General features: G+C 55.6%; 9 protein-coding genes across 9 annotated transcripts; 5 read left to right on the forward strand and 4 right to left on the reverse strand.

Annotated features, from left to right (window-relative positions):
• Positions 1 to 1,375: 1,375 nt before the first annotated feature.
• PG985_007546 (uncharacterized protein) lies at positions 1,376 to 2,897 on the forward strand (the record flags this gene model as incomplete). The annotated part of the gene is made up of 4 exons (XM_066827314.1): positions 1,376 to 1,775; positions 1,830 to 1,869; positions 1,946 to 2,057; positions 2,139 to 2,897. The coding sequence occupies 4 exons, from the start codon at positions 1,376 to 1,378 to the stop codon at positions 2,895 to 2,897; spliced, it is 1,311 nt and encodes a 436-aa protein (XP_066684989.1).
• A 191-nt stretch (positions 2,898 to 3,088) lies between these two features.
• On the reverse strand, positions 3,089 to 4,528 carry PG985_007547 (uncharacterized protein; the record flags this gene model as incomplete). The annotated part of the gene is made up of 1 exon (XM_066827315.1): positions 3,089 to 4,528. The coding sequence occupies one exon, from the start codon at positions 4,526 to 4,528 to the stop codon at positions 3,089 to 3,091; it is 1,440 nt and encodes a 479-aa protein (XP_066684990.1).
• A 608-nt stretch (positions 4,529 to 5,136) lies between these two features.
• Positions 5,137 to 6,160, forward strand: PG985_007548 (uncharacterized protein; the record flags this gene model as incomplete). The annotated part of the gene is made up of 2 exons (XM_066827316.1): positions 5,137 to 6,054; positions 6,104 to 6,160. 2 exons carry the CDS (start codon positions 5,137 to 5,139, stop codon positions 6,158 to 6,160), a joined length of 975 nt encoding a protein of 324 aa, XP_066684991.1.
• A 239-nt stretch (positions 6,161 to 6,399) lies between these two features.
• PG985_007549 (uncharacterized protein) lies at positions 6,400 to 7,442 on the reverse strand (the record flags this gene model as incomplete). The annotated part of the gene is made up of 2 exons (XM_066827317.1): positions 6,400 to 6,698; positions 6,776 to 7,442. Coding segments are annotated over 2 exons (966 nt in total), but the record flags the coding sequence as incomplete, so codon positions are not given.
• Positions 7,443 to 8,117: 675 nt separating this feature from the next.
• On the forward strand, positions 8,118 to 9,389 carry PG985_007550 (O-methyltransferase-domain-containing protein; the record flags this gene model as incomplete). The annotated part of the gene is made up of 2 exons (XM_066827318.1): positions 8,118 to 8,397; positions 8,476 to 9,389. 2 exons carry the CDS (start codon positions 8,118 to 8,120, stop codon positions 9,387 to 9,389), a joined length of 1,194 nt encoding a protein of 397 aa, XP_066684993.1.
• A 1,175-nt stretch (positions 9,390 to 10,564) lies between these two features.
• On the forward strand, positions 10,565 to 12,274 carry PG985_007551 (uncharacterized protein; the record flags this gene model as incomplete). The annotated part of the gene is made up of 1 exon (XM_066827319.1): positions 10,565 to 12,274. The coding sequence occupies one exon, from the start codon at positions 10,565 to 10,567 to the stop codon at positions 12,272 to 12,274; it is 1,710 nt and encodes a 569-aa protein (XP_066684994.1).
• A 301-nt stretch (positions 12,275 to 12,575) lies between these two features.
• On the reverse strand, positions 12,576 to 16,182 carry PG985_007552 (uncharacterized protein; the record flags this gene model as incomplete). The annotated part of the gene is made up of 8 exons (XM_066827320.1): positions 12,576 to 13,325; positions 14,306 to 14,825; positions 14,896 to 15,203; positions 15,290 to 15,434; positions 15,497 to 15,577; positions 15,642 to 15,803; positions 15,879 to 15,975; positions 16,032 to 16,182. The coding sequence occupies 8 exons, from the start codon at positions 16,180 to 16,182 to the stop codon at positions 12,576 to 12,578; spliced, it is 2,214 nt and encodes a 737-aa protein (XP_066684995.1).
• Positions 16,183 to 16,986: 804 nt separating this feature from the next.
• On the forward strand, positions 16,987 to 19,998 carry PG985_007553 (uncharacterized protein; the record flags this gene model as incomplete). Its single annotated transcript, XM_066827321.1, has 1 exon — positions 16,987 to 19,998. One exon carries the CDS (start codon positions 16,987 to 16,989, stop codon positions 19,996 to 19,998), a length of 3,012 nt encoding a protein of 1,003 aa, XP_066684996.1.
• A 2,781-nt stretch (positions 19,999 to 22,779) lies between these two features.
• On the reverse strand, positions 22,780 to 23,836 carry PG985_007554 (uncharacterized protein; the record flags this gene model as incomplete). The annotated part of the gene is made up of 4 exons (XM_066827322.1): positions 22,780 to 22,953; positions 23,006 to 23,236; positions 23,346 to 23,644; positions 23,734 to 23,836. The coding sequence occupies 4 exons, from the start codon at positions 23,834 to 23,836 to the stop codon at positions 22,780 to 22,782; spliced, it is 807 nt and encodes a 268-aa protein (XP_066684997.1).
• Positions 23,837 to 24,096: the final 260 nt, after the last annotated feature.

The following is a 24,096-nucleotide window of genomic DNA, read 5'->3' on the forward strand; positions in this document are numbered from 1 at the left end:
TAACGACATGTTGCACCGCACCTAGCTCTTGTTTTGATAATACCTAGACGACGATATAAGACACCACCTGCGTTTTCACAACACCTTTGCTTTCGTACAAGGAAACACATGGTTTCCATACCCGTTTGATTTACCGTGAGAGACTGTGGTTGGCCAGAGACTTAGCGATACTACGCTGCGAACTGCGAGGGCCACATTTGCGTAACAGCGTGAGGTCACATCCAGCAGAAATTTCGCAGGTGGTGATGTTGCATTGGCCGATCTTGTTCCAGGATCCCGGGTTTTCAAAAAGGTCCACCTTAGCGATTGTGTTGCCTAATGCAAAACGGAACGTTTCATCGCTCGGAAATCACTCACAGGATACCCGACTAGGACGATGGGGACTGCACGACGAAGAGAGAAAAAAAAAAAGATTACAATCAACGGCGATATCAAGGGCGCGAGTTCATGAAGACAGATACCAAGCGCGGTGGTCGGGAGGCGAGTTTCTCTTTTCCCCGGAGCCGAACCGAGAAAATGACCGACGAGGCGACGAGAACGATTCAGCGACATGCTTTCTAGATGCAGTAGCCCAAACCGCCGACCCAACCCAGCAAAACAAACATTCCCGACTGGTGTTTCTCGTTTATGTAGCTTAGTACGTAGGAGAGCGGCTCACCTCTCTGAATCCCACCGATCTGGGAACGACCCCTGTACCCTGCCGGGGCCCCACGCCCACGACTACCGTTTGCACCACAGACAGTGGGGACCTCCCCGGCCAAACGTCCGACTCCGCGACGAAGAAGAGATCCTTCGATGAGAAACACGCGATTTCCGAATCACAAATCCCACGTTTTTGCGCCTAGTCGCTGGGACCGGGTAACAGATCGTACGGACCGTAGGCGGGGGCAACACGATAGGGTAGCCGTTATTTTTTCTTTCTTTTCTTTCTATAATACAACCCAATCGGTGACGCTAATCTTGCCTTTGTAGGTAAGCTCAGGAGGCCATGGGGGCGATGGGGGTTTCGGTAGTTCGTCCGTTGTATGGGATCTGGGTCCGCCGGGCTCGGTGGGTAGGAGACTCGATAAATAGACAGTTGTCTCTGCTGTTCGCGCACATATATTGCAGAGAGTCCTGACATATCAGGTCAACTGATTTCCGGCACAAACTGATGTGCTTTCGCCTCTCGAGATCTGGTCCGGACTACCAGTGATTTGTTTTTAATCTATTCTCCCAACTTGACGGCTTCGACATTGTCCAGATCACGCACCGGCTCTTCGATTCATGTTCTACTAATATCATATTTCGCTGTGCTATTTCCTCCTGTCTAGCGACGCTTCAGAGTCCTTCCTCACTACGCACACAGCAACGACCACCACGTCAAGCCACCACCATGGCCGTCACCGACGACCACATCCTCGCCGCCCTCTTCGCCGGCTTCTCCATCGGCTTCGGCTGGTTCACCGTCTGGGAGGCCATCCAGCAGACGCGGCGCATCCGGAACCCGCTGCGGAGCACCTACATCTACATGGTTTGGGGCGAGATTGTCTCCAACATCCCCATCGGCGTCCTGGGCTGGCTTCTGCTCGACGGGGTCCTGCCGCCTTCGCTGCCCGTCCTCTTCATGGTCCTGTTCTTCTGGGTGTTCGAGACCCAGCTCCAGCCGCAGATCATCATCAACCGGATCGGCATCATTGCCGAGTCCCAGAAGACCGTGACCTGGGTGAAATGGTGTACCGTGGCTTTTGTCTCGCTCATCAATATCTCCGTCTTCGTCATCTGGATCCCGTCTCGTATGTTTGCCTCGATTGTATTCCGATATCATAATACTGACTTCTATTTCGCAGATGTTCAACCCCCACCTAGCGATAAAAACCTGCTCGGGTGGTAAGTCAAATTAGGAACCCCAATGAACCGTGGTTGATGAGTCTAACCCTTTTCAGGTTTGTCGAAATCAACAAAGTTGGTTCGTCCACGTAGTGAAGCAGCGGCTGGTAAAGCAGCACCGGCTGGTTAAGTACAAGCCCCTAATCGGTTTCACCAACTGGATGATGCTCATCTCCATCCTGATGGATGTAAGTCCCCCTCTCTTTCTCTCCTATCTCATAACCCCCAGAAATCCCGTCTATGCTTCCTTACTTACACGACCTATCCAGATCTGCCTCGTGGTCCTCCTCTCCCTCCCCAACGAGATGGTCTACATCCAGTTCCACCCCTGCGCCTACCTGGTCAAGCTGCACATCGAGATGACCATGGCGAACCTCATCACGCGCCTCGCCAGGGGCCAGCCCGCCAACGACTTCGAGGACGAGGACCGGTACGGCCTCTCGTCGCAGTCCCAGCGGGCTCGCAACACGTACCACAACTATCTCAACGGCCCGCAGCTGTCTTCAGGTGCCAAGGACATCGAGATGGTGGTCGGCCCTGCCAGCAAGCCCAGCACCGGCACCGCAACCAGTAACAGCACCACCACGCCGAGCCAGACCAAGGAGAGCGCCATAGCGGTCACCGCCAACAGCGGCACCCCCCCGCAGCGCTCCGCGCGCCCGGCCGACATAACCCTGCCGCCGCGGTACGAGGAGAGCAACAGGTCTTCCTCCCTCGGGCTGCCGCACCACCACGCCACAATGAGCCAGGACCGAAACAACACCAGTAGCAGCCGACGGGCCTCGCGGCGGCCGTCCCTGACCAACTCGGTGCCCGGCCTGGGCCGGACCCGCTACGGGTACGGCGACGACGAGGTCTCGCTGACGAGCAACGCGGGACAGACGGGCTGGGGCGAGGAACCGCCAGAGCCGTCGCCACAGACGAAGAAGCGGCACGAGGATTGGGAGCGGAGCGGGACGCCGGTGCCGTTCGTGCTGGGGCGGGGTCCGACGCCGATGGGGTCGCGGCGGCCGTCGGTGACGCGTTGAGGGTTGCGGGGGATATATTGTATGATGAGAGCATATCATGTGTAGCGACTACGTTTATACCAAGACGACCTCACTGTTTTTTTTTAAAAAAAAAAAAAGCTGATGAGCGCTGCTCTATGCGAATTGATTTATTTCGCACGATGCCCCTTGCCAGGCGCCAGCACCCCCTCACTTGCCCGTAGGAAGTTCATTCAGTATAATAAGCTTTCCTGCATCCTGAACTCCTCGCTCGCCCTGCATTCTTCGTCCGACGGCCACGGGCGGTTCAGCCACCCGGTCGAGTAGGCCGGCATGCGGGCCTTGAGCCGCTCGACCCGGGCCCGGTCGTAGAAGGCGAAGCCCAGCCACCGCCACCGCCGCAGCACAAACGTCATCCAGACGCCCTGGCTGATGGTCACGGTATCGGGTCCCTGCTGCTGCCCCGGCGCCGGCACCTCGCGCGGGAGCTGGATGCCCCAGCGCCGGCAGGCGAGGCCGTCGTGCCCGTCCGTCCACGCGAACGGGGGCGGCGGTAGTATTACGGGGTCGTTGCCATTGTCGTGGTCACCATCACCATCATCATCATCGCCGGCAAATTCCAGGGCCGGGGCGGCATCCTCCTGCTGGTACAGGACGTCGCGGAGATGGTGCAGGGCGGGGGGCACGCGTACCCAGCTGCTGCCGCAGGGCAAGGGCCCCCCGATCAGGAAGTTGTACCCGGGCACCGCCCACCAGCTTTCCTGCGGCCGCCATGCCGCGCGGCTGTGCGACATCTGCGCCGGGGTCGCTTTCGTCCCCGAGAGCACGAGCTCCGGGTCCATCGCCAGCCTCCTGCGCACCGCGCCCACCTCGCACGCCGTCTTGCGGATTGTCGCCTCCGCCTCCTCCCCGTGCGCCGCGGCCGGGTCGATCGGGCACTCGCCGTCCCGGTCGCCGCATACGCACATCATGAAGGCCGCCTGCAGGGAGTTGAAGACGAAGCAGTGGGCGTCGACCAGCTGCTGCCGCTCCCAGGGCGGGAACAGGTCCAGCAGCTGGGCGCACAGTTCACGGCGCAGCTGGAAGGCCCTGCACTCGATCCGCGCCAGGAACTGGTGCCGGAACAGGGCGGTCGCGAGACGCTGGCGCTCGCGCTTGCTCAGGGGGCCGCCCGCGTCGGGGTGGATCTCGCGCAGCGCCGGGAGCCTGGACCGCGCGAACGCGTCCACGACGGCCTGCACGTCGCGGCTCGCCCGGACGAGCACGACGACCGACTCGACGGGTAGCCCCCGCGCGTCGACCGGGAATCTTGGGTCGCGCAGCAGCGCCGCGTACTCCCGGATGGCGCCCCGGATCCGGCGGCGCTGGTCCCGCGCCGTGCTTAGCTGCCCGGCCTCGACCAGGTCCCGGAGCCGGCGGCGGGCGATCAACGTGGCGGCGATGGCATCCCTCAGCGTGGAGCCCAAGTCTCGGCTCAGAATACTGAGGAGCACCGCCCCCTTGGCCGGCAAGAAGACTCGGTAGGCGACGGGGGAGGCGCGGATGAGACTGTGGAGATCGTCGGTCGACGGCGAGGCGGAGAGTATCGCCAACAGAAGCTCAACGGGCAAGGACTCCAATTGCGAGGGCCGCGGGCGTGCCGGCGGCTTCTTCTGTCGAGGGTTCGGGGCCATTCTTCAGCACGTGGGACGAAGGAGTCTTGTTTTCTCTGGCGTGATGGTATTTGATTGCTATGGGCATTTGCATGCACCAAGATAACTGTCCTGAAGAGCTCGTGGGAAAGCCCCGCCCCGCGCCGATTGGCATGCTGCCCCCCTGTCGCAGTGTCAGTGGCGTTTTTGACGCCTGGCAAACCTGGCGGACTGGTTTTCCTTTTGCAGTAGGCGTTGTTAACCACGTCTCATGCAGCTGATTCAGTCACATCCCTTCTACCTTGCTTGTCGGGCTCGGAGCCAACATTCGTGCAACCTGCCGAGAAAGGCTTTTGTGAGTAACAGACACCCCCAATAAGAAGATTGGACAGCTGAGGATGCACATGCGTGTTTATCTCAGACTGCTCTATTGGTACGATAGTGATGTAACCTTGTACGGGTGATAGAAGAGGGGGTTCAACTTCGGGATTCTGGCAGCAGCAATTGCTCGAAGCTTCCCCTCGTTCTTCCCGACTCACCCTTCGCCCAAGCAAATTCACTTTTCAAGCTACCCCTTATTTATTTCCCCATCTTCTACAGTTAGTCCGGTGCGCTTGTACTTCCTTGCAATATCCGGAATAGAGGTCGCAATGGCAACTTCGGCTTCCTCGGCATGGAATTCCCTAGTGCGCCGCAGCCTGGCGGCCTGGGAGACAACGGCAATGTCGCCTCCTTCGGAGATAGTCAAGGGACTACTGCAGGACTACACCGACATGGACGGGTTCTTTCGCGCAACACCGAATTCCGTCATGTATTGGTTCTTCCAGCGAAGAGACTCCTTCATGACGCAGAAGACAATGACGAAGTGGAGCAGGGAGAACTTGGACGACTACATCCTGCTTCCCGCTACCCCTGGTTCGGTCACACGGGCGGAGTGCTTCTTCGTCAGCCACTATTGGCACTCGGCAAAAGACCCGGATCCCGGCGGCAAATACTTGCGACTCATGCAGCATGACCTCCAGCAGACGCCGTGGTCCTACATCTGGGTCGACTGGACATGCGTACCGCAGCATCCCCGGAGTCCGGAAGAAGAGGCTTACTTCACCCGCGTCCTGCAGACCATGTCGGGCATTATCCGGAACAGCGGGTTCATGTATTACTATCCCCCGTTTCAACCACGCCTCTGGATTCTATACGAGGTAGCCGAGAACTTCCTGACCTCCGTTCGGCACCCGGAAGAGACCCCGGACCTCAAGCCGTTTGCAGAGCACGTCCGCGAGATGGTGCGCGTAGGGGTCCGCCCGACGTTGGAACGACATGGGTATAGGTGCACGTACGAGAACGACAGAGACTTTCTCATATCCTGGCTAGAGGTCCTCGTTCTTTTGAACAACCTGCCGATTGACGTTATTGATCGTCGACGCTTGCTGGACCATCTGACCTGGGGCCCCGGCGCGACATCGATAATCAGCAATACCGTCAGCGGCCAGCTTGTGCAACTTCGCCGGGTTGAGGGTGTTATCGAATACGCCGGGGAGTGCCACACTTTCACGCCATTTCCGGAATGGGTAAGTTATTCGCTACCGGTTATGTTTGTTCCTGACTGATATTGCACAGGTGGACGGGGAATTCCTCTCCAGGGACCAGTCCGGTAAGGGAGGCGCGAAGCAATAATCAAACACGAGACACAGAGTGCTAGGGAAAGTTGATACCGGGTTGGTAGTGAGGATGTTATGCCAAGAACACGAGCGTCTCTCATGCACGTCGTGAGAATCTCACTTGTCAGTGATCTAGGTACTGTCAGGGGCAAGTCCGGTTATGGGTCAATTCCGTTTATGATAATTAAGGGAGACTGTAGCCTAATGCAGTCTCAAAAGACCAACCCATGTCGATGTGTAATTAATATTTCCTCGTTACTTGCTACTAGTTGTCAATATAACCAATGGTAGCTCGTCCGTGCTTTGCTCGGCCCTCTCTTCATTCTTCGATATCCCCTTACTAGAATAGCGTCTCCGATCGGGTGCCTCATCCTGAAGTGCAACAGCCGGCTCCGAGTTATAGCTATGCTCCTCGCTTTCGTTCATCTCTCCTTTTGGTCCCTGCCACTTGTCTCTGACATGTCGATAAACGGGCCCCAACGTGGGTAATGATGCGCAAATGATCAGAATACACGTCTCGGTGAACGCAAGAAGATCCAGATAGGGGATCGGGACTACCGTTAAGCCATTTGTTAGCCAAGACGCAAAGAGGCCAAACAGTGGGAATAAGGTCAAAGAGAACGCCACGTACAAGCTGGATCGACGGCGGCGAGAGCGAATACGTCACCGAATATAATGAGCTTGTACAGCGACACGGCGAACGCCAGCGACGTCAAACCCATGGCCACGCTCATGGCCACTCTGCTCTTGAGCGGCATATTCAGCCGCAGGATAAAGGGCACCGGGTAGAAGGCGAAGAGCAAATCGAGAAAGCAGGAATAGCCGGACGTGAAATAGCCAAGATCGATGAGGACCTTGGCATCCGCGCATGTCCCGGGGATGCTCTGGTCCCATCCGTGCGCCACTGGACTGCATTGCTTGTACCACCACACCGACGTGACCAGGATGCCGGCCTGGCACGTCAGACAGAGTCCCCAGAATGCCACGGTGGTCCAGATGCCGTAGTTGAGGATGCGCTTCAGGATGCAGATGATGGCGAACTTGGGCATGGTGAAGGTCCAGATGACGACGGAGTCGAGGATGATGTTCCATTTGAGGGCTTGGACTTGCTGCGGGCCTGACAGTGACCATGTGTGTTGGCCGACGCCGTTCAAGCTTGCCACTGTCATTATGATACAGGAGACTAGAGATATGACAACACAGAATATTGTGATCCCATCATCCAGTCCCATGTTGTTCCTTCCGAATGCCGTGCGACAGTAGATTCGCAGGCCAACCACAACAAAATAGAATGATGACTGTCAGGATCGAAATGCCACAGGAGGTGGTTGGTCTTACCGGCCATGATGGCGAGCATAACCCAACAGGCTATGTCTGTCCCGCGACTGTAGTTATCATCGAGGGAGAAAGCCATCGCAACGTGAAGGGGTTCTCTGAGTGACCCGCGCGGCAAAAAATCATTATGCGGACAGTTATGGCCCCCATTTTCCAGAAAGAAGAGATTTCATTTCGATATATCCTTGAATGACTTGCGACCTGGCAATGTTTGCTAGAAGGCGAAGTGGTCATGCGAGCCAAGTACGGGATGGGCCTCTAATTTCTTGGTCTCGAGAACGATAAGGAATGCTATATCCCTGACTCCCTGGGTAGGGGCACATTAATTGTTAGCTATGCAAGGGTAGCGGCAAGGGCTCTAGAAGTGATATTAAGCCACGGCGTTTACCACGTATTCAAATATATACTTGCTAAGACTAAGTGACAAGGGGGCGGGGCGGGGAGCCTCTCCGACAATGCAGGGCGTTTCTCGCAAGCCACAGCGTCAATCAGGCAAACAAGTTGAAGCACACGGCGGCCGAAAGACACCCTTCCATACTGCGGGGTTTCCAATCTTCAGTCGAAACAACTCTCACTCCAGTCGGTAATTATCGGCAGAGACATCTTCACGAGGAGTCTATGTAGAAAGAATTGTCTTCATGGATCAGTTCATACAATCACTAGAGAGCGCCGATCCCGGCACGTGCTTGGACGAAGCTCAGCGTTCGAAAGTCACGGACGCTCTCTACGCTGCCTTGCGTCGGTTCCAGCAACCCTGGGACATCGCGTTCGAGCAGACCTTCGAGCACAGCCTCACCCACTCGGCCGTGAAGGCCGCGATCGATGCCGGCATCTTCCAGGAATGGGCCGAGTCGGGCGGCGGGACCAAGTCTTCGAAAGACCTGGCGCAGCTGACCAACACCGACCCGGTTCTAATCAGTCTGTGTGCCCCCTTCTTGGCGTAACATATACTACGCTTGTAAACAACTGACTGACCTTGGAACGGGCGGCCAACAGAGCGCCTAGTCCGCCACCTCGCCGCCCAGCACCTGCTCACCGAGGTCGGCGAGGACGCCTACCAGCCCACGCCCTGGTCGACCACCCTAGCCAGCGACCCGGCCTTCCCCTCCTGGTACGGCACGGGGTTCTATTACGACCTCTCCCTGCCCGCGTTCCAGAACCTGCCCGCCTTCCTGGCCGCGACGGGCCATCGGACGAACCCGACGGACACGACTGCGAGCAACTTCCAGCACCTCCGCGGCGCCGGTACCAGCTACTTCGACTACCTGAGCGCCCGCCCCCTGGCCGCCAAGGAGTTCCATGACGCGATGGAGCTGCACTCCAAGTACATCCTCCGGCCCTGGGTCGACATCTACCCCACCGACCCCGTCGTCACGGACGCGCGGCCGGGGCGCCCGCTGGTGGTCGATATCGGCGGCGGCAGGGGCCACGACCTAGAGAAGTTCCGGGTCCGCCATCGGGACCATGACATGCCAGCCGGGGCACTAGTCTTGCAGGAGAGGCCCGACGTGGCCGAGAAGCTGGCCACGACGCTTGACCTGGACCCGGCCATAGCGGTCCAGGCCCACGACTTCTTCACGCCCCAGCCCGTCCGGGGGGCGCGGGTCTATCTGCTGCACAGTATCCTGCACGACTGGCAGGACGACGAGGCGGTGCGCATCCTGGCGAACATCGCGGGGGCTATGGAGAAGGGGTACTCGCGGCTGCTGATCCACGAGAGCCTGGTCAGCACCGTGCGGGCGCACCGGCGCGTGACGACGACGGACTTGACCATGATGGCGCTCTTCTCCGCCAAGGAGAGGACGGGAGGGGAGTTCGGGGAACTCGTCGTACGGGCGGGGCTCCGGGTGCGCGGGATTTGGCGGCCGGTGGGTGCGGTGGAGAGTATTATTGAGGCGGAGCTGGCGTAGAGGAGGGGTTTGGTTTGGTCGTTGATATTGGGATTATGCCGATTTGCTTTGCTATGTTCAGGGGACTGGGACGGATTGGTGAAAGGCCTGTACTTGAGATTCTTGAAGACTAGAATGCACGAGGTTTATGAGATCTCAAAACTGATATGGTAAATTTGCGGAGTATGCCTGCTTGTACGACTAGTGTGCTTATGTCATTGACGAAGGAGTCGAGTAACGGTATACTCGAATACGAGAAGTAACGGCGAAGAAAAAATAAAAGGCATAAGCCCCAGTCTGCTTCTGGATGGACTCGAACATGGGAACTGGCCAAAAAAAAAAAAAAAAAAAGAGAAAAAAGAAATTGAGGTGGTTGTGGAGACGGGCATCCACAACATTCAAGCACTTCATTTTACCACTAGGCTAACTACCGCACGTTATGCTCTAATGATGCTACCTACGGAGGGGATCTGGGGCTATTAGGCTTATGTATTGGATGCTAAAGACCATAAAATGTCGAAGTTATGGTCGGTTGGTGGGTAAAAGGGGGTGGAAGGTTTGGCACGTCCCTGGTTCAGGGGTTACCTCTCGCCTCGGGCTGCAATGCAGTTAGAAGCACCATTCCTGGACTCTGACCTAAGTCCCTCGGGTCAAATTTTGCCAATATTTTTCATCATAAAGTTTATTTCTATAAATATGGGGGATTCAAAGTTCTACTCTTTGCCATTGGGAAAGCTACCCTTTGACGCCAACGATCCGAATAAAATCGTCTCCTTACTTCTTGAGTATGGGAAGAACTCAAGGCTAATTGTTTATCCATGACACCGCTATATATGTCTGTGTTGTGGCAGATTTTGCAGCATAGCCTCGCCTCAGCCTTTCATCCCATAATTTCTGGATCATGCATGCATTAGCGAGAAAGAGGCGTTTAGGGGCTGACCACATGGTGGAAAAGGTGATGCATTACTGGTGCCACGTAGTCCTTTTTTCAGCTAGGAGGCTCGGGGGCTTTCAGCGGCGGGTATATGCACGGTTGCGTCTTCGAAGGCCAACTGCAGTCTTTCCTTCGATCAGGCTGAAGGAGATGACAAGGTAGCGATCATATTTACCTGTGAGACTTGCTTGGACCTCTCAGCGCATCAACTCATTCCTTCATCTATATTATTCCGTGTAGCTCTTCTCTTCATTGGCGCACTATGCAAGTATTTTCAACAAACTGCACACTGCCCTCTGACGGTGTGACCTTTGTGGGCGCCCCTCCCATCCGAGGAACCTTGAGTATCGTCTGGAGCTGCGCTCTAGTTCTCCTCGCCTGCACCTGGTCAGTCCTCCATCTCAATGTACCGCCACAGTCCACGATCGAGCCTGGGAACTGGGCGCAGAAGCTCAAGCGAACAACGATGAGAACATGGACCAAAGTCAAATGGATGCTATTTACCCTACTCGCTCCCGAGTTCGCGCTTGGCAAGGCCTTCAGTAACTTTTTGTCAGTGAGATGCCTCAAAACCCGCTTCGAGGCATTTAGCAAGAGCGATGGTGTTCCGTGGAGCGCCGCGCATACGCACTTTGCAAACATGGGCGGGTTTACGATCAGCTTTGCTCCCCTGGCCAATACCACAACTCCTGAAAACGAACAACAGGCTGATGAGATGCGACTTCGTGGCTGGAGTGTCCTCGGACTCAAAAGATCTGTTTCAGCACCTGCCTATTTGGAACATATTACCAGATACCTGCCACGCGTAGTCGAAAACTGCTTTGCGCAAATCCAACCCCTCAACACAGAAATGGTCTTCAGCCCGAGGGAGCAGCACCGTGCTTGGATAGAAGCCATATGGAAGACCTTCGAGACCGATAAATGGGATACAAACCTTTCTCCTCCTGGGGATCTTGAACAGTGTGAGACCCGGCGCTCATGGGCAGTAGGGAAGACCGACTGGCTAGTAGACAACACGAACACCGCAATAGTAGACTCAGCTCTTGAAACGCTCGATATGTCATATTTCCGCAATGAATGTGAAGCCAGCAGATTCATTTTTACCAAGGGAGATTGGGCTCGTAATGTCAATCTTTTAAGAGGCAATATCTGGATTTTAGACGCGAACCAACTGCTCATGGCTCGGGAATTTGGCATTATCGACAAACTCCCCTTTCTTGCATCTGACGATTTAGACGATCGCAACAAGCAAGACATGTTCCTCAAGTTATTGGCTCTGGGCCAGATCAGCTGGTTCATACTAGAGATCTGTTCGCGATTTTATCGACACCTTTCAAGTTCGCTGCTTGAGGTTATGGTACTTGCGTTTGCTATATGCACTATTGTCATATACCTTCTCCTTCTAAACAAACCGAACAACGCAACATACAGCATCACTATACCGGCAGCCCGTCACCCACAAACGGCTCATGAGGTGGTCAGACTGGCCTTGGTCGGCCCGACCACCTCTTGGTGGTTTCGGGGATCCCCTTGGATACCGAACGATGCGATACATCTCGACCGTCGCTTGGCCGGACCAGATAATGACCCTGGCTACCAACTATACACAGCCTACGGATCTGCCGCCTGCGCCTTGGTGTTTGGTGCCGCCCATTGCATTGCCTGGAATTTCAGATTCCCTACGGACATTGAGAAGGTGATGTGGCATGTCAGCTCCATCATCACAGCGTCCATTCTACCAATCACTGTCTTGATCACCGTCTCATTAGGAACGTTTTCCGTAACTAGACGATTTGTACATGATTATACTTTTGATGGCTCTGATAAACTAGTTGGTTGGGCTTTCACTGGGCCGTTTTTGTTTTTCATAGCAGCACGGCTTTTCATATTGGTCGAGGTTTTACGATCCTTGGCGTTTCTACCCCCTGACGTATTTGTAGCCACTTGGGCTTCTGAAGTGCCTCGTGGATGATGCTTGGGGGTATCTATCTTAAATGCACGGAGGTTGGTAGGATCAGTGGCTTGGATGTTGTCAGATTTGGGTACGCATACACTTAGACGATGGAAGGGGGTGGAAGCCAGGTTAGAAATATGTTCTAAATTAAGATTAAACAGTATCCGAATAGTCTATCTGCGTCTTCGTCATCGTGATTGTCGTCTTCGTCGTTAGGAAAAAAGAAAAGTAAAGAAACCCCGCTATGCAATGACCCGTTCCCAACTCCTTCCCTGAATGCCGTGTAGTAGTGATTACTCTATGTTGCATATGCGACAGATTACTCCTTCTTCGCCTTGAACTCGTCGGCATCGTGCACCTGGTTCGCCCGCACCGTGACAGGCTTACAAGCCGCATCAAAGCCCTCCGCGCCGTGGTAAGTCAGCACGTCGTAGCGCGGCGGGTTGCCCTGCGGGTAGTCGCAGAGGGCCCAAGCCTTGGTGAAGTCCGAGTCGCCGGCGCCGACGAGGTAGTTGGTCTCGCCCGCCGCGAAGTCGCCGCCGGTGTACTCGCCGTAGAAGGCCAGCCCGCCGAAGCTGGGCTGCTGCACGCCCTGCTGGAACGTCAGAGCCTTGGCCGGCGGCGACGCCTCCGCCGAGGCCGGCGACGCGTTGCTCCATTGCAGCATCGAGGACCCCGGGCAGCCCGTCGGGCTCGTGCAGGGCAGCGTCGCGTAGGCGTACAGCTGGGTGCCGTAGTGGTTGCCGATCAGGGTGTAGTTGGCGCGCGGCGCGGGGGCGTACTCGGGCTCCACCGCCGCCAGGCCCAGCTCGCTCGTCGCCATGTCCAGGTACGTCGGGATCAGGTAGTACTCCTTGGCGGCGGCCTCCTCCGCGCCCCGGCCGTGTCGGCCGTCAGGTAGAAGGGCTTGGTCGGGTCCACGCCGTACACCGTCTTGGGCATGTGCGGGCCCTTGGCCTGGCGCGCGCCGATGGGCGAGGCGGCGGCTAGGCCGGCGAGAGCGGGGAGGAGGAGGGTGGAGGAGATCATGGTTATGGTGGTTGATTGATTGAGTGAAGTAAACAAATATCTATTAACAAGTGTATTGCTGTGTCGATTGATTTGAGGGTGTTTTGAGTGGACTGGTGAGTGAAGAAACAACCCGAGACGGCGGTGGTGGAGGTGAGTCTATATAGACATTTTTGGTCGAGTGGGCTCGTAAGGTCGTCGAATGGCCCCAGCCTTTCGATGTATGACGGAATGGTAATACCGATGCCGAGCAGGCGGGTTGGAGGGGCTGGGGCGGCACAAGTGTCTCTTGCCCGCCATCTAGGATATATTTAGGACAATCCGGAATTTGTCGCAAGCTAGGGCGATGCTGTCGTAGGGGCTCGTAGGGCACGTATGGTCCCGACCCTCTCACTAAAAGACACTATTGAGTAACGAGCAGGCTGCATCTTAGGCGAGACCCGCTTTGGTCTAGCGGGGGGTGACTCGCTAACTTTTTACTGGGCTTCCCGTTTGCCTTCCGGGTCGCTGATTGGGGCATTCGCTCCTGCCTTTCCCTCTTTCTTGCATGCAACCTACCATACCACATCTGCACCTAACGACATCGGATCACTGGCAGATACGAGAAAACACAAAATGCCATGGGCAAAGCACGGCATTCGGCAAGCAATACGGATTTCTGACGTAGCCGAGTTTGTTCACATTCCATTGCCCCTCCATCCTACTTATTCTACCGCTCTGCTCTGCTTTTAGCCTTTGCCATTACGAGACACACCAATCTGCCCACCCACATACTTATCTATCTTCCATCTATCTACCGAGCCCTGTGCAGGTAAGTATGTATATATACATATATATGCATGCACTGGCTATGGGTGCAACGCTGGTGACGTGAGCCAATGGGGCCACAGATTAGGCGAGACCGACACCCAATCCTACCAGGCAGCTGCCCCAACTCCAGCTTCCGGGGCCACCACCCAGCTCAGCCCCACAACGCCACATCACCGCATCGTCGAACGGCCCTCATGCGGGGGGTTCCTTCGCGTAGTTCATATTGAGAACCTTGACATGCGCATTGGGCCTGAGTGCCATGGGTCCTCCGACAAGGGAATTCAGTCCATTAGCAATGGCCGGCGGCAACAGCGGGGCCGGGTTCGACCTTTGCAACCCATACCTGTCGATGCCCTGGGGCAAAGTATAGGGCAAAAGCTTGGGCTTCGTCCAAGACACGTCGTGCGCGGTGTAGTACCCGCGGGGCTGGTTGGGTCTCCGCTCCACTGTCATGGCCGCCGTCGCCAGCCTGCGGACGTGGTTGACGATGTAGTTGATGTCGGCCGCGAACATGGGCTGGCCGGTTTGCGGGTGCGCGCCGATCTGCCTACAGCCTTGGAACTGGGTCGTTGTTCCTCGCATCGGGGTGCCCGCCGCGCCCACGTTGCCGCCCGGTATGATGGCCGCGTTTCCCAGCTGCTGGATGTTGTCGACCTCGAACGGCTCTACTAGACTGTATTGTACGGCTTCGTACGGGGCTCCCGGCAGCTGCGACAGGGCCGTGATGTCCCGGCTGTCCGGCCGGTGGGTCCTGTTGATCGACGCCGTTAGCATGCATCTAAAGAAAAGACGGAAAGTAAACACAACAGGAATTCGCTTACCAAGGGTTGTTATACTCATTCAGGACGACGTTTTGGTTGGGGCAGGGGTTGGTGTTCGGGTCCCAGAGCGGTATATGGGCCATCATGAGGCTGCGGATGATCTGGCCGTATCCGAGGGCGTCTTCCCACTCGTTCAGGCCCTGGTTGAACCGGCCCCGGGTGAGGGCTGCCGGCCCGTCGCCTTCTATGGCGGAATCGTCCCAACCGCCGATCCTGATGACCGGGAAGGCGTTTCTGATCTGCCCCGCGGCGGGAGGGCCTCCGCCGCCACCACGCGGCTCGTAATCGAGGTAGATATTTGCGGGAGTCTGCAGTCGTCCGTCAGTACGCGATCTCGGCGCTTGGTTTAGGCAAAGAGAGATGGAGAAAGAGAGAGAGGGAGGTGTTGACTTACAAGGTTTCGGTGGTAGACTCGCCGATGTGGCAAATAGAGTGGCACCCAGGGATAGGGGCCTGTAGCCGGGGGTGCAGGGGTATTGTATCGCCCACGACCGCGGTACATGTAATGAAGCGCCTCGGCCAGCTGCTCCATGACGTGCCTGGGGACTGTTAGCGACTGTTCCAGCGGCTGAGGTTTACGGAATTCGGCTCCGTTACTTACCATATGAAGGGCGGTGGGACCGGTCTTCGGCTTCGGTTGTGGAGCTCAATCAGGTTCTGCAGCGTGCCCCCATTGGGGTGCCTTTCGTGTCAAACTGTCAGCACGTATGTCTTCAGACGGGCAAACCCGAGGGTGAGAAACTTACTTGTAGTATACGGACCAGGTGTTGGTGTTGGTCATTGGGTTGGGCTGTTCTTCGGCCAGGGCGACCTTGGGGAAGTAGGGCTCGTCCGGAAGGACGTAATCGGGAAAGAGCCTCGGCGGAGGCTGGATGTTGGGGTACTGCCCGGGGTTGAACGAAGACACTCTATATTACACTGGTCGTTAGCTCACATACATAGTCTAGAGGGTTTCTTGTTTTGGTTTGGTTTATACCACGTACCGGAATGATGGCGGCGCGTTGAACAGGGTATCTAAGCCGATGGTTACTAATTCGTTGACGTATAGTTGCCCGTTCTCGATCGACTGGACAACCGCCACTAGATGGGACTCCACGTTAGCTCGCGCTCCTCACTTCAGGAAGGGGACTACTCACCCCCTGGCCTGAGAATATCGACGAAAATAAATCCCTTTTCTTTCAGGCGTTCAGTGGGATTCCCCGTCGTCAGCCTGGGCACATGATCGTCGGGGCCCCAGGGCAGATAGATGCCGTTGACGGTGTACACCTCGTTCAGGCGGTGCGTCATGGTTGCTGTTAGTGTGGAATGCCCTTTGCGAGGGGGGGGAACTGGAAGGTGATTTGTAAAAAGAAAAGAAAGAAATGTAGATAGAAAGGGGGCTTGTTTAACTCTGAGGGTATTATCCAGTGTCGTCGTGTTCCGGAGATTTTGGTCAGGCAGAGCTGGGATCTGGGTGAGGGCCGGGGAGAGACAGACGGGATATAGTCACTTATTTCGTTGGGCTTTGTGGTACGGGGACACAATGAGATTGGGGGGGTTATGCCGAATGCGGACCGGCAAAGGGTATTCGGGGGGTGGACTCTTTGTTGGGCGGATTCGATGGGAGAGATACTCGGCTTTGGCGCAACTCATTAGGGGTAGGACAACCTCATTATGTCCCTGCCTGTCCATAAAGAGTAGACAGGCCATGTCGAGGGTGTGCATTGTTTTCTGTCCTGGGTTGTTGCAGAGGGCAGGCTGATCCTGTCACCAAACTCCTTGTTTATTGATGAAGCTCATTGTTTCCTATGGTTACCTACCTTGGTACGGTCAACAATAGCCTTCTTATCACAAGAGGACCGGAAAGGATGCTATGTGATCCCTGGAAAACAACTGGATTGTGATACCAGCAGGATGCTGTATCAAAGAGTGGTTTTGGGGTAGACTCTGGCTATAGATCGTGATATATAGTCGCTCATGGGTTCTATCAGGAGATCTTCAGATTCACATCATAGGACACCAAACAGCCTTCGAAAATTCCAAGTCTGGTTGCTTCGATATCAAGAACTCAAACTGACCGCGTGATTCAGCGGCTTCATTATCATCGCCAAGATGAACCAATTTTGGACGTTACTCGAACAACAGGCCAGGCGGGGCTATCCGTACCCGGAGGGGGCGAACGAGGCGTGGCTAAGAAACCCGCTAGCCTGGCGGTTCGGCGTCGAGATCAAAGGCATTCTGTTCATGCGTGCTGCAAGGCAGAACGAAGACGTCGCGACGTTATGCCGAGACAACCCGGGCGTATGCATCCTGCCTTACGAGAACCGCCGGATTGATTGGGGAGACTATGGGCGAGAAGAGCTCGCGCAAATTCTCGAGAACGCGGGCGTCCTCTTGAACGGATACCGGGACAACGACGGCGTCCGCGAGCTCCTGGTGCCCCATCCGGCGCGCAATGCGGCCAACCAGGAGCTGGTGCCGCTGTCCGAGGTGCGAGCCCAGGGCTTCATCCACGCCGAGTACCGGCGGTGGACGATCAAGGACAACCCGGGCGTCGGGCTCTCGGTGAGCGATTTCGCGGATTTCCCGAACTTCATGAACTACCACGCCTTCAGCTTCGAGCTGGTCTCGCCGATCCTGTGCAACACCCCCGACGGCTTCCAGCAGCTGGCCCGGATCATCCACATCCTGTACGCGCGCAAGATCTTCTTCAACAGCTCGGGCGGCGTCGACGTGCACGTCGGCCTAGATCAGTACCAGATCCCGCTCCCCACCCTCCGGCGCATCGCCGCCGTCTGCTTCAGCGTCGACGTGCCCTTGCAGCGGTACCACTTCGACAGCCGCCAAGACAACAGCCACACCCTCATGGTCCGGAGCTCGTCCAACGTCGCGCACGGCCTGACGGCGGCGCGGGCCCGGGCGCGCAGCCTGGCGCAGCTCCAGGGGACGGTCGACTTCCGGCGGCGCGACCCGCCCCGCGTCAGCGTCGCCGAGGGCGCGGCCCAGATCCTCGCCGCGCCCTCGTACGCCGCGCTCGACAAGCTGATGACGGCGGACGGCGGCGCGCTGCGGGCCCGCACCAACTACGGCTTCCCGACGTACGAGATCCCGGGCAATGGCGGTGGGCGCGCCCGCACGACCGTCGAGTTCAACCAGTACGCGGGCAACTTCGAGCACGCGGAGGACCTCATGGCGTGGGTCAAGGTGTGCCTGCGCATCTGCAGCGTCGGGGCGGGGATCAACTTTAACGAGATGGCCGACCTCACGGCCTGGTGTCAGCTCTACGAGGATCACCAGCTGGGCCCCGAAGACAGCTGGCGCGGTCTGTTTTGGAACTGGGGCGAGCTGGAGGATGTGCTGGACTACTACGTTCGGAACGTACCGTTTGCGCGCCAGGCCCAACCACCCTTTTTCCCGCCCTTCACGCCGCCGGCGCAGCAGGACCAGGGGCCCCCGGCGCCAGACAGCAGCTCCGAGGAGAGGATCAATCAGGGCCCGCCGCCGGCGCCGCGGCCGGGTCCGGCGGGTCCTTATAACCCGTCCCTGACGGCTTCTTCATCTTATCCGTCGTCGAGCGGCCAGAGCCCTTTCGGGGACGGGCCCGTCATTCCCCAACAACAGTGGCGGCCGCCTGGGGCGGCTTCGGCCGAGTCTTCGTCGGCGGCGGGCGGGCAGGACGGGCAGCAGCCCCCACCCACCGGTGGTTCGGCTTTCAGTGGTGTCGGTCTCGCTGTGCTTCGTATTCTTAGGGGCGAGGCTCAGGTCCCGCCTCCGCCTTCTCATTCGGTGTCCCCGCCGAACCACCGGGACCAGCTGGCTCACGAGCTCCGGTATAAGAAGCAGCGGCGGCGGCAGCAGCAGCAGCAGCAGCGGCCGCCGGGGAACGGAACCGCGGCCCCGGGGCCGCCGCAGCAGGGCCCGGTCACGAGTTTCACTCGCACCCAGCAGCCCCTACCGGATAGTCCCCCCGAGGACATGTCGTCGTCGCAGCAGGGTGTCGGCGACACCTCGACGGGGACGGTGATCCGGCGGCCTCCTCCCTACCCGGTCACGTCGGACGAGGAGGAGGATGAGGATGAGGAGGCGGAGCTGAGGCGCAACGCTTTCATCGTGAGTATGACGCCGTCGCCGGGCCAGGAGCCGTCGCCGGGCTTGGTGGAGGCGTTCCAAAGACTGGGCCTCCGGGGCGGCCAGTGGCGGCGGTCGCCCGAGACGAACCGCGACCTCAGCGGGCAGTCGTCGGCCCTGCTGAGACAGTTGTTGGAAGGCGGCAGTGGGAGTGGGAGTTCCAACGGCAATGGTGGCACGATTTATAACAGTGCGAGCAGCAACAACTCGTCCATGGTGGCAGCCAATGGTTCCGGGTCCGACGGTAGTATCAACCCCCACCCCGCGACTTACCTCTCCATCGAGCGCCGGCCGGGCAACCTGCCCAACTTCGTCCATCCGTGGAACGCTGGGGGCGACGCCACCAACGCTACCAGCTACCCTGTCCATCCCATGGCGCCAGCTGCCGGCGGGAGCGGCGGCGCTGTTTCCCACATCGTCTATGACCCCGTTGCCAATGCCAGAGGTAGCGGTATCCCTGGCCTCAACCAACGCGTATTTTTTCATCCCATGACGGGTGCCGCCGGCGGGAATGGGCTCTTGGGCCTCGGCAACGGCCCTGCCGCCACCAACCCCAACGCCGTCGTCGTCCAGCACCCCAACATCGGTAACGGCAGCAACCCCCGCGACGGGTACACCCCTGCGGACCGATACCGCAACGCGCCCTTGATTTTCCCACCGCAGCAGCAGCAGCAGCAGCAGATGGGCGAAGAACACCTGGTGGCGCAGCTGGAGCAGGACCCCTCGCGCAACGGCCGGACGCCCACGGCCGAGCCCGTCGTCCTCGAGGAGCGCGACGGCGACAGCCAGGGGGGAGAGCGGGTGCGGGAGCGCCGGCCCTTCAACCGGTTCCGGCGGATCTTTTCGGGGCGGAGGCGCGAGTCGGCCTTTGTGGAGCTGCCGGAGCTGCTGCGGCGGGAGCGGGAGCGGGAGGAGCGCCGCGAGATGAGACGGGAGAGGAGGGAGATGAAGGAGCAGAGGAGGGAGGAGGAGCGGCAGAAGTGTGCGCCGAGTTAAAGGTGGGTTGGTGGGTGGACTTTCTTTCTTTCTTTCTTTGCTTTCAGTGTGAGGGAGTGGGGTTGGTGTAAAAAGGGGTAGTTCCCCCTTTCCCACGAGAGAGTCGTGTAGGTGTTCATGGTAGGTAATATTTCACTTCTAGACAGCTCCAGGTACATTCCTCGGGCGGAGGTGAAAAGTTCGTAAAATGTGAAGATAACTACCACATACAGTTGTCTTCCCTTCTCACCAGGGTCTTCCTGATACATGTTGAATCCCGCTCAAAACTATTTTCGGGGTTGAAGTTCGCCCTGTCGTCAACGAGTATCTGTTGATACTGAACAAGCAAGACAGTCTTATCACACATGGTCTGCCATTGAATTTGCTAGGTTTGGAAGAGCATGGTGAGCAAACCCACGTCATCTTCCTCCCTTTGTTTTGACTCATATCAAGTCATCTCTATAGAAGTAGAGGGTTCACGAAGGTTCAATTACCGCAATAAATATGCGGTGTATCTCGTCCATCGGTATTATTCAGAGGACTTCACTAAAGTCACTTCGTCTTAAAATATTATATCTTACTAATACTAGCTTATGGATATATAACCTTCCCTTTTATAACTTTTTTTTATTTTAATCTATTTTTAATAATAAATTTAAAAACTTAGAAATAAATATATAACTTTTATTATAAATTAAATTAATATATAAATTAAAAATAAAAGAATATATTATTATAATCGATTATTATAGAATTTAATATTTGTAATATTCCTCGGACTGCTAAAAAAATTAAAAACGAAACGGCGTGTACGAAATTCGAACTTTATATACCGGAAAGTACCGTTAAATATATCGTTATCCCGTCTCACGTTAATACCTATAATTATTAACCCAGACCTTATTGATATATTATAAAGCTTAATATATTAACAGCTATCGATATTTTAATTATAAAAGTTTTAAAGCTTTAATTAATATATTATATAAAAAAATAACGATAAAAAAGGTTATAAAAAAAGATATATAAACTTTAAAAATTAATATAAAATAATGTATTAAAATATAAATAAAAATATAAATCTATATTAAAAAAAAAATTTAATAAATAATTTTAATTATATATAAAAGTCGATAATAATATTATAATATTAAAAAGATATTATAACTACTTTAAAATAAAATTAATAACCTTAAAAAGGTTTATAATAAACTTATCTTTACCTTTTTATTAAAGTAATCCTTAATATATACCTAAATAAACATTAAATATTAAAATAAATAAATAAGCTTATAAATATAATATATAAGATTACAAACCTTATATCATTCACTCTGCAGCTCATTTTATACCTATTTTTATGCTTATTGTACTTGAATGACTTGCTCCATAGGCCCTTCTGCGTCTCAAGAGTATATCGGTATCAGCCTAATAAGGCTTGTTGCCCGACATCCTAAATCCGATAGGACTTATCGAATTTGTTTGTTTGGTGGGTGTGAAGTCATATCCTGCTTCCTTGGCAGGCTACATGGACAACTTGCCGTGACGATGTCATCCTGCGAACCCTTTGATGGATGGCCATTATGGCAATATCTGATTCCCCATTGCCATCACCCTTCACTAATACGATGTGTGACTTTCTTCTCCGATGCCCACTTGGTAGATGCCCACCGGCATGCTTGTGTGAATCCGCAAATCTTTACCAAAATCATCCATTCAGCGAGGGAGACCCAGCCGGCCCCAGGCGGATACCTTGGTTTTGGCCGGTCAAACCTCCGTCAAACTTTGTAACATACGATAAACACAATTATTGCAGGTTAGGTGCGAACCAGAGGTGTGCGAAGTGTGGTCGACGCTACCAACTGGCGTTCAAGTTGACAGCGGCGGTCTTTGCCGAATCAATCGGGGCCTCCAGGGATCCCCTGTCATCAATGGCCCAACGGCATTGGTTAGCGTGCCGGGGTTCTTTTAGGTAATTGTTTTCTGGGTTCTGGGGTGTCCTTTCCTGTTTTTGTAAGCCCCTGCACCGCGCGCAAATTAGTATGGGCTGACAACTGCCGTGAAAGCCCAACACCACTCATTTGGCACCGACCGCGAAGCAAGAGATCACTCACATGCGCGCGACCCAAATCTATGGAGTGAGTTTGAAAGCACGCAATTAAAGCATGCTAGGTCCCGAGCCTTATCGTGATTTACTTTTTTTCAACCAGAATTGTGCTGTCTTGGCAAGGCAGGAGCGACACGTTGCGTGCGTCTGGAGGTGGTGGCTGCTTTTTCGGGTGTCGGGTCACTGAAAGTGGGACAAGTGAAGTGTTGAACCAGTTGGTTGGCAGCGGCAATGCAACCAGTCAGTCACTACCGAAGGAAGGCACGAACACCTGGACGAACTTCATGCAAAATTGGCCCACCAGGCTGGCACCTTCAATTGTTTGGAGTTTCCTCAATCCTGATGCCCGGCTGTTCGCTCCTTAGCCCGGTCTGCCGGTAAACTTGGTCTCAAATGGGATTGATTGGCTTTGTTTGGTAAGTGCCCAATGTGCTGGCACTGATTGACAGGAGGGCGTCCCGGAAACGTCTCAAGGCTTACCAATTGTTGACATGACCCGAATGAGACACCGGGAAATTTAGCGACCTAACCAGAAACGAATACTGGCAACTTTTACTTTCTACCACTACCTGGTACTGTCGCAGCCTCTAAATTACACCGCGAAAAGAACCTTGTTCATTCCTCCCAGCAATACAGGCACCGGGTTCAAGCCGACAGAATGGCGACACCTTCTGCCCCAATTGAATAACGTCTCTCTATGCCGAAGTCAAGAAGTCCACACCTCTGCTGACCTGCTTGGTGGCTTCGGGCGAGTCCCGCAAAACCGACGCAAAGAGGTGCCCCGCGCCCTCCACCTCGGCCTTTTCGCAACGTACGCCCAGTTCCTTGAGCCGTGCCAGCAGGTGCCTGCTGAGCCCAATAGGGACCAGCTCATCACTCGTTCCGTGGACGACGAACACGGGGGGGAAATGAGCTATGCACATGCATGATGGGATCGACCTCGCTGAGAAGATTGGCGTCCTCTGGCAAGGTGATGTCGAAGATGGAACTGCTCGGGGCAGGATCCAAGCACAGGCACTTCGGATCCGAGTGCTTCTGCTCCAGCGTGAGGCGTGACGTTGTCTCCTGGCTCTCTTTCCACTGATCGTCGCTGAAGTGGCAGGGGCCGGCAATGTCCAGGATTCCGGCGACAGGTCGGGGAACGTCCCATCCCTTACATCATTCGCGAGTCAGCCCTATTAGGGTCCTTATTGGATTTCGGTATCATTCCATGGACGACAGCCGTCATTCAGGAGGCTGGACGCATGGACAGACAACTCACCAGTGACAAGGCTAGCAGCCCGCCGTAGGAAACCCCTGAGGCGTACACACGGTCGCAGTCCACCGGGTAGAGTCCCGGGTGTTCCGCTTCCAGGGCCTGCTGCAAGCCACCATTGTAGATCCAAGCCAGGAGATCGCGGCAGTCGTGGATCGGCACCTTGAGCGAGGAGGCCCCATCGAGCGATCTGTACTCGGGGCTCACGACGACGCAGCGCCGGGCATGCACCAGGTCTTCACTGTGCTTCTTGTTGATGATGGAGTACGACACGCCCAGGCCGGCCTCGCTGGGGATGTCAATGACTTCGATTGAGGGTTAGCGCAATCAATGGCAGCTTGTGGTGGCGACTCGGTTGTGTGGTAACAAGACTCACAAACTGGGCATTTCACACCGAAGGGCTTGCCTTCCTTCGGATACGGGACTCGGATATCGGCTTCAAGTTTCCCGCCTTCGAACGTCTTGTAGACGGCGGTTAGGCAAAAAGGGTTCTTCATGGTAGCGAGTCTGTATCAGCGGATACGATATGTTTTCGTGACGGTTACAACTTGAAGTTACGCTGCAGACGTTGCAGAGCTTCTTCATCCAGTCAATGTGGCCTTTTTGTAGTCACGTCGCGGACACCGCTGCACAGCCACATATATCCATTCTGGTGGCGCAATTTGGCGGTGAACAGAGCGCAGTCATGACTCGGTCTGAAACCAGTGAGGTTTTGGCAAGCGATGATGATGATTAAGACTACTACCAAAGATGTATG

The sequence above is a fragment of the Apiospora marii genome (genome assembly GCF_038362585.1).
Source record: "Apiospora marii strain CBS 49790 chromosome Unknown utg000004l_segment0_segment1, whole genome shotgun sequence".
Lineage (NCBI taxonomy): Eukaryota > Fungi > Ascomycota > Sordariomycetes > Amphisphaeriales > Apiosporaceae > Apiospora > Apiospora marii.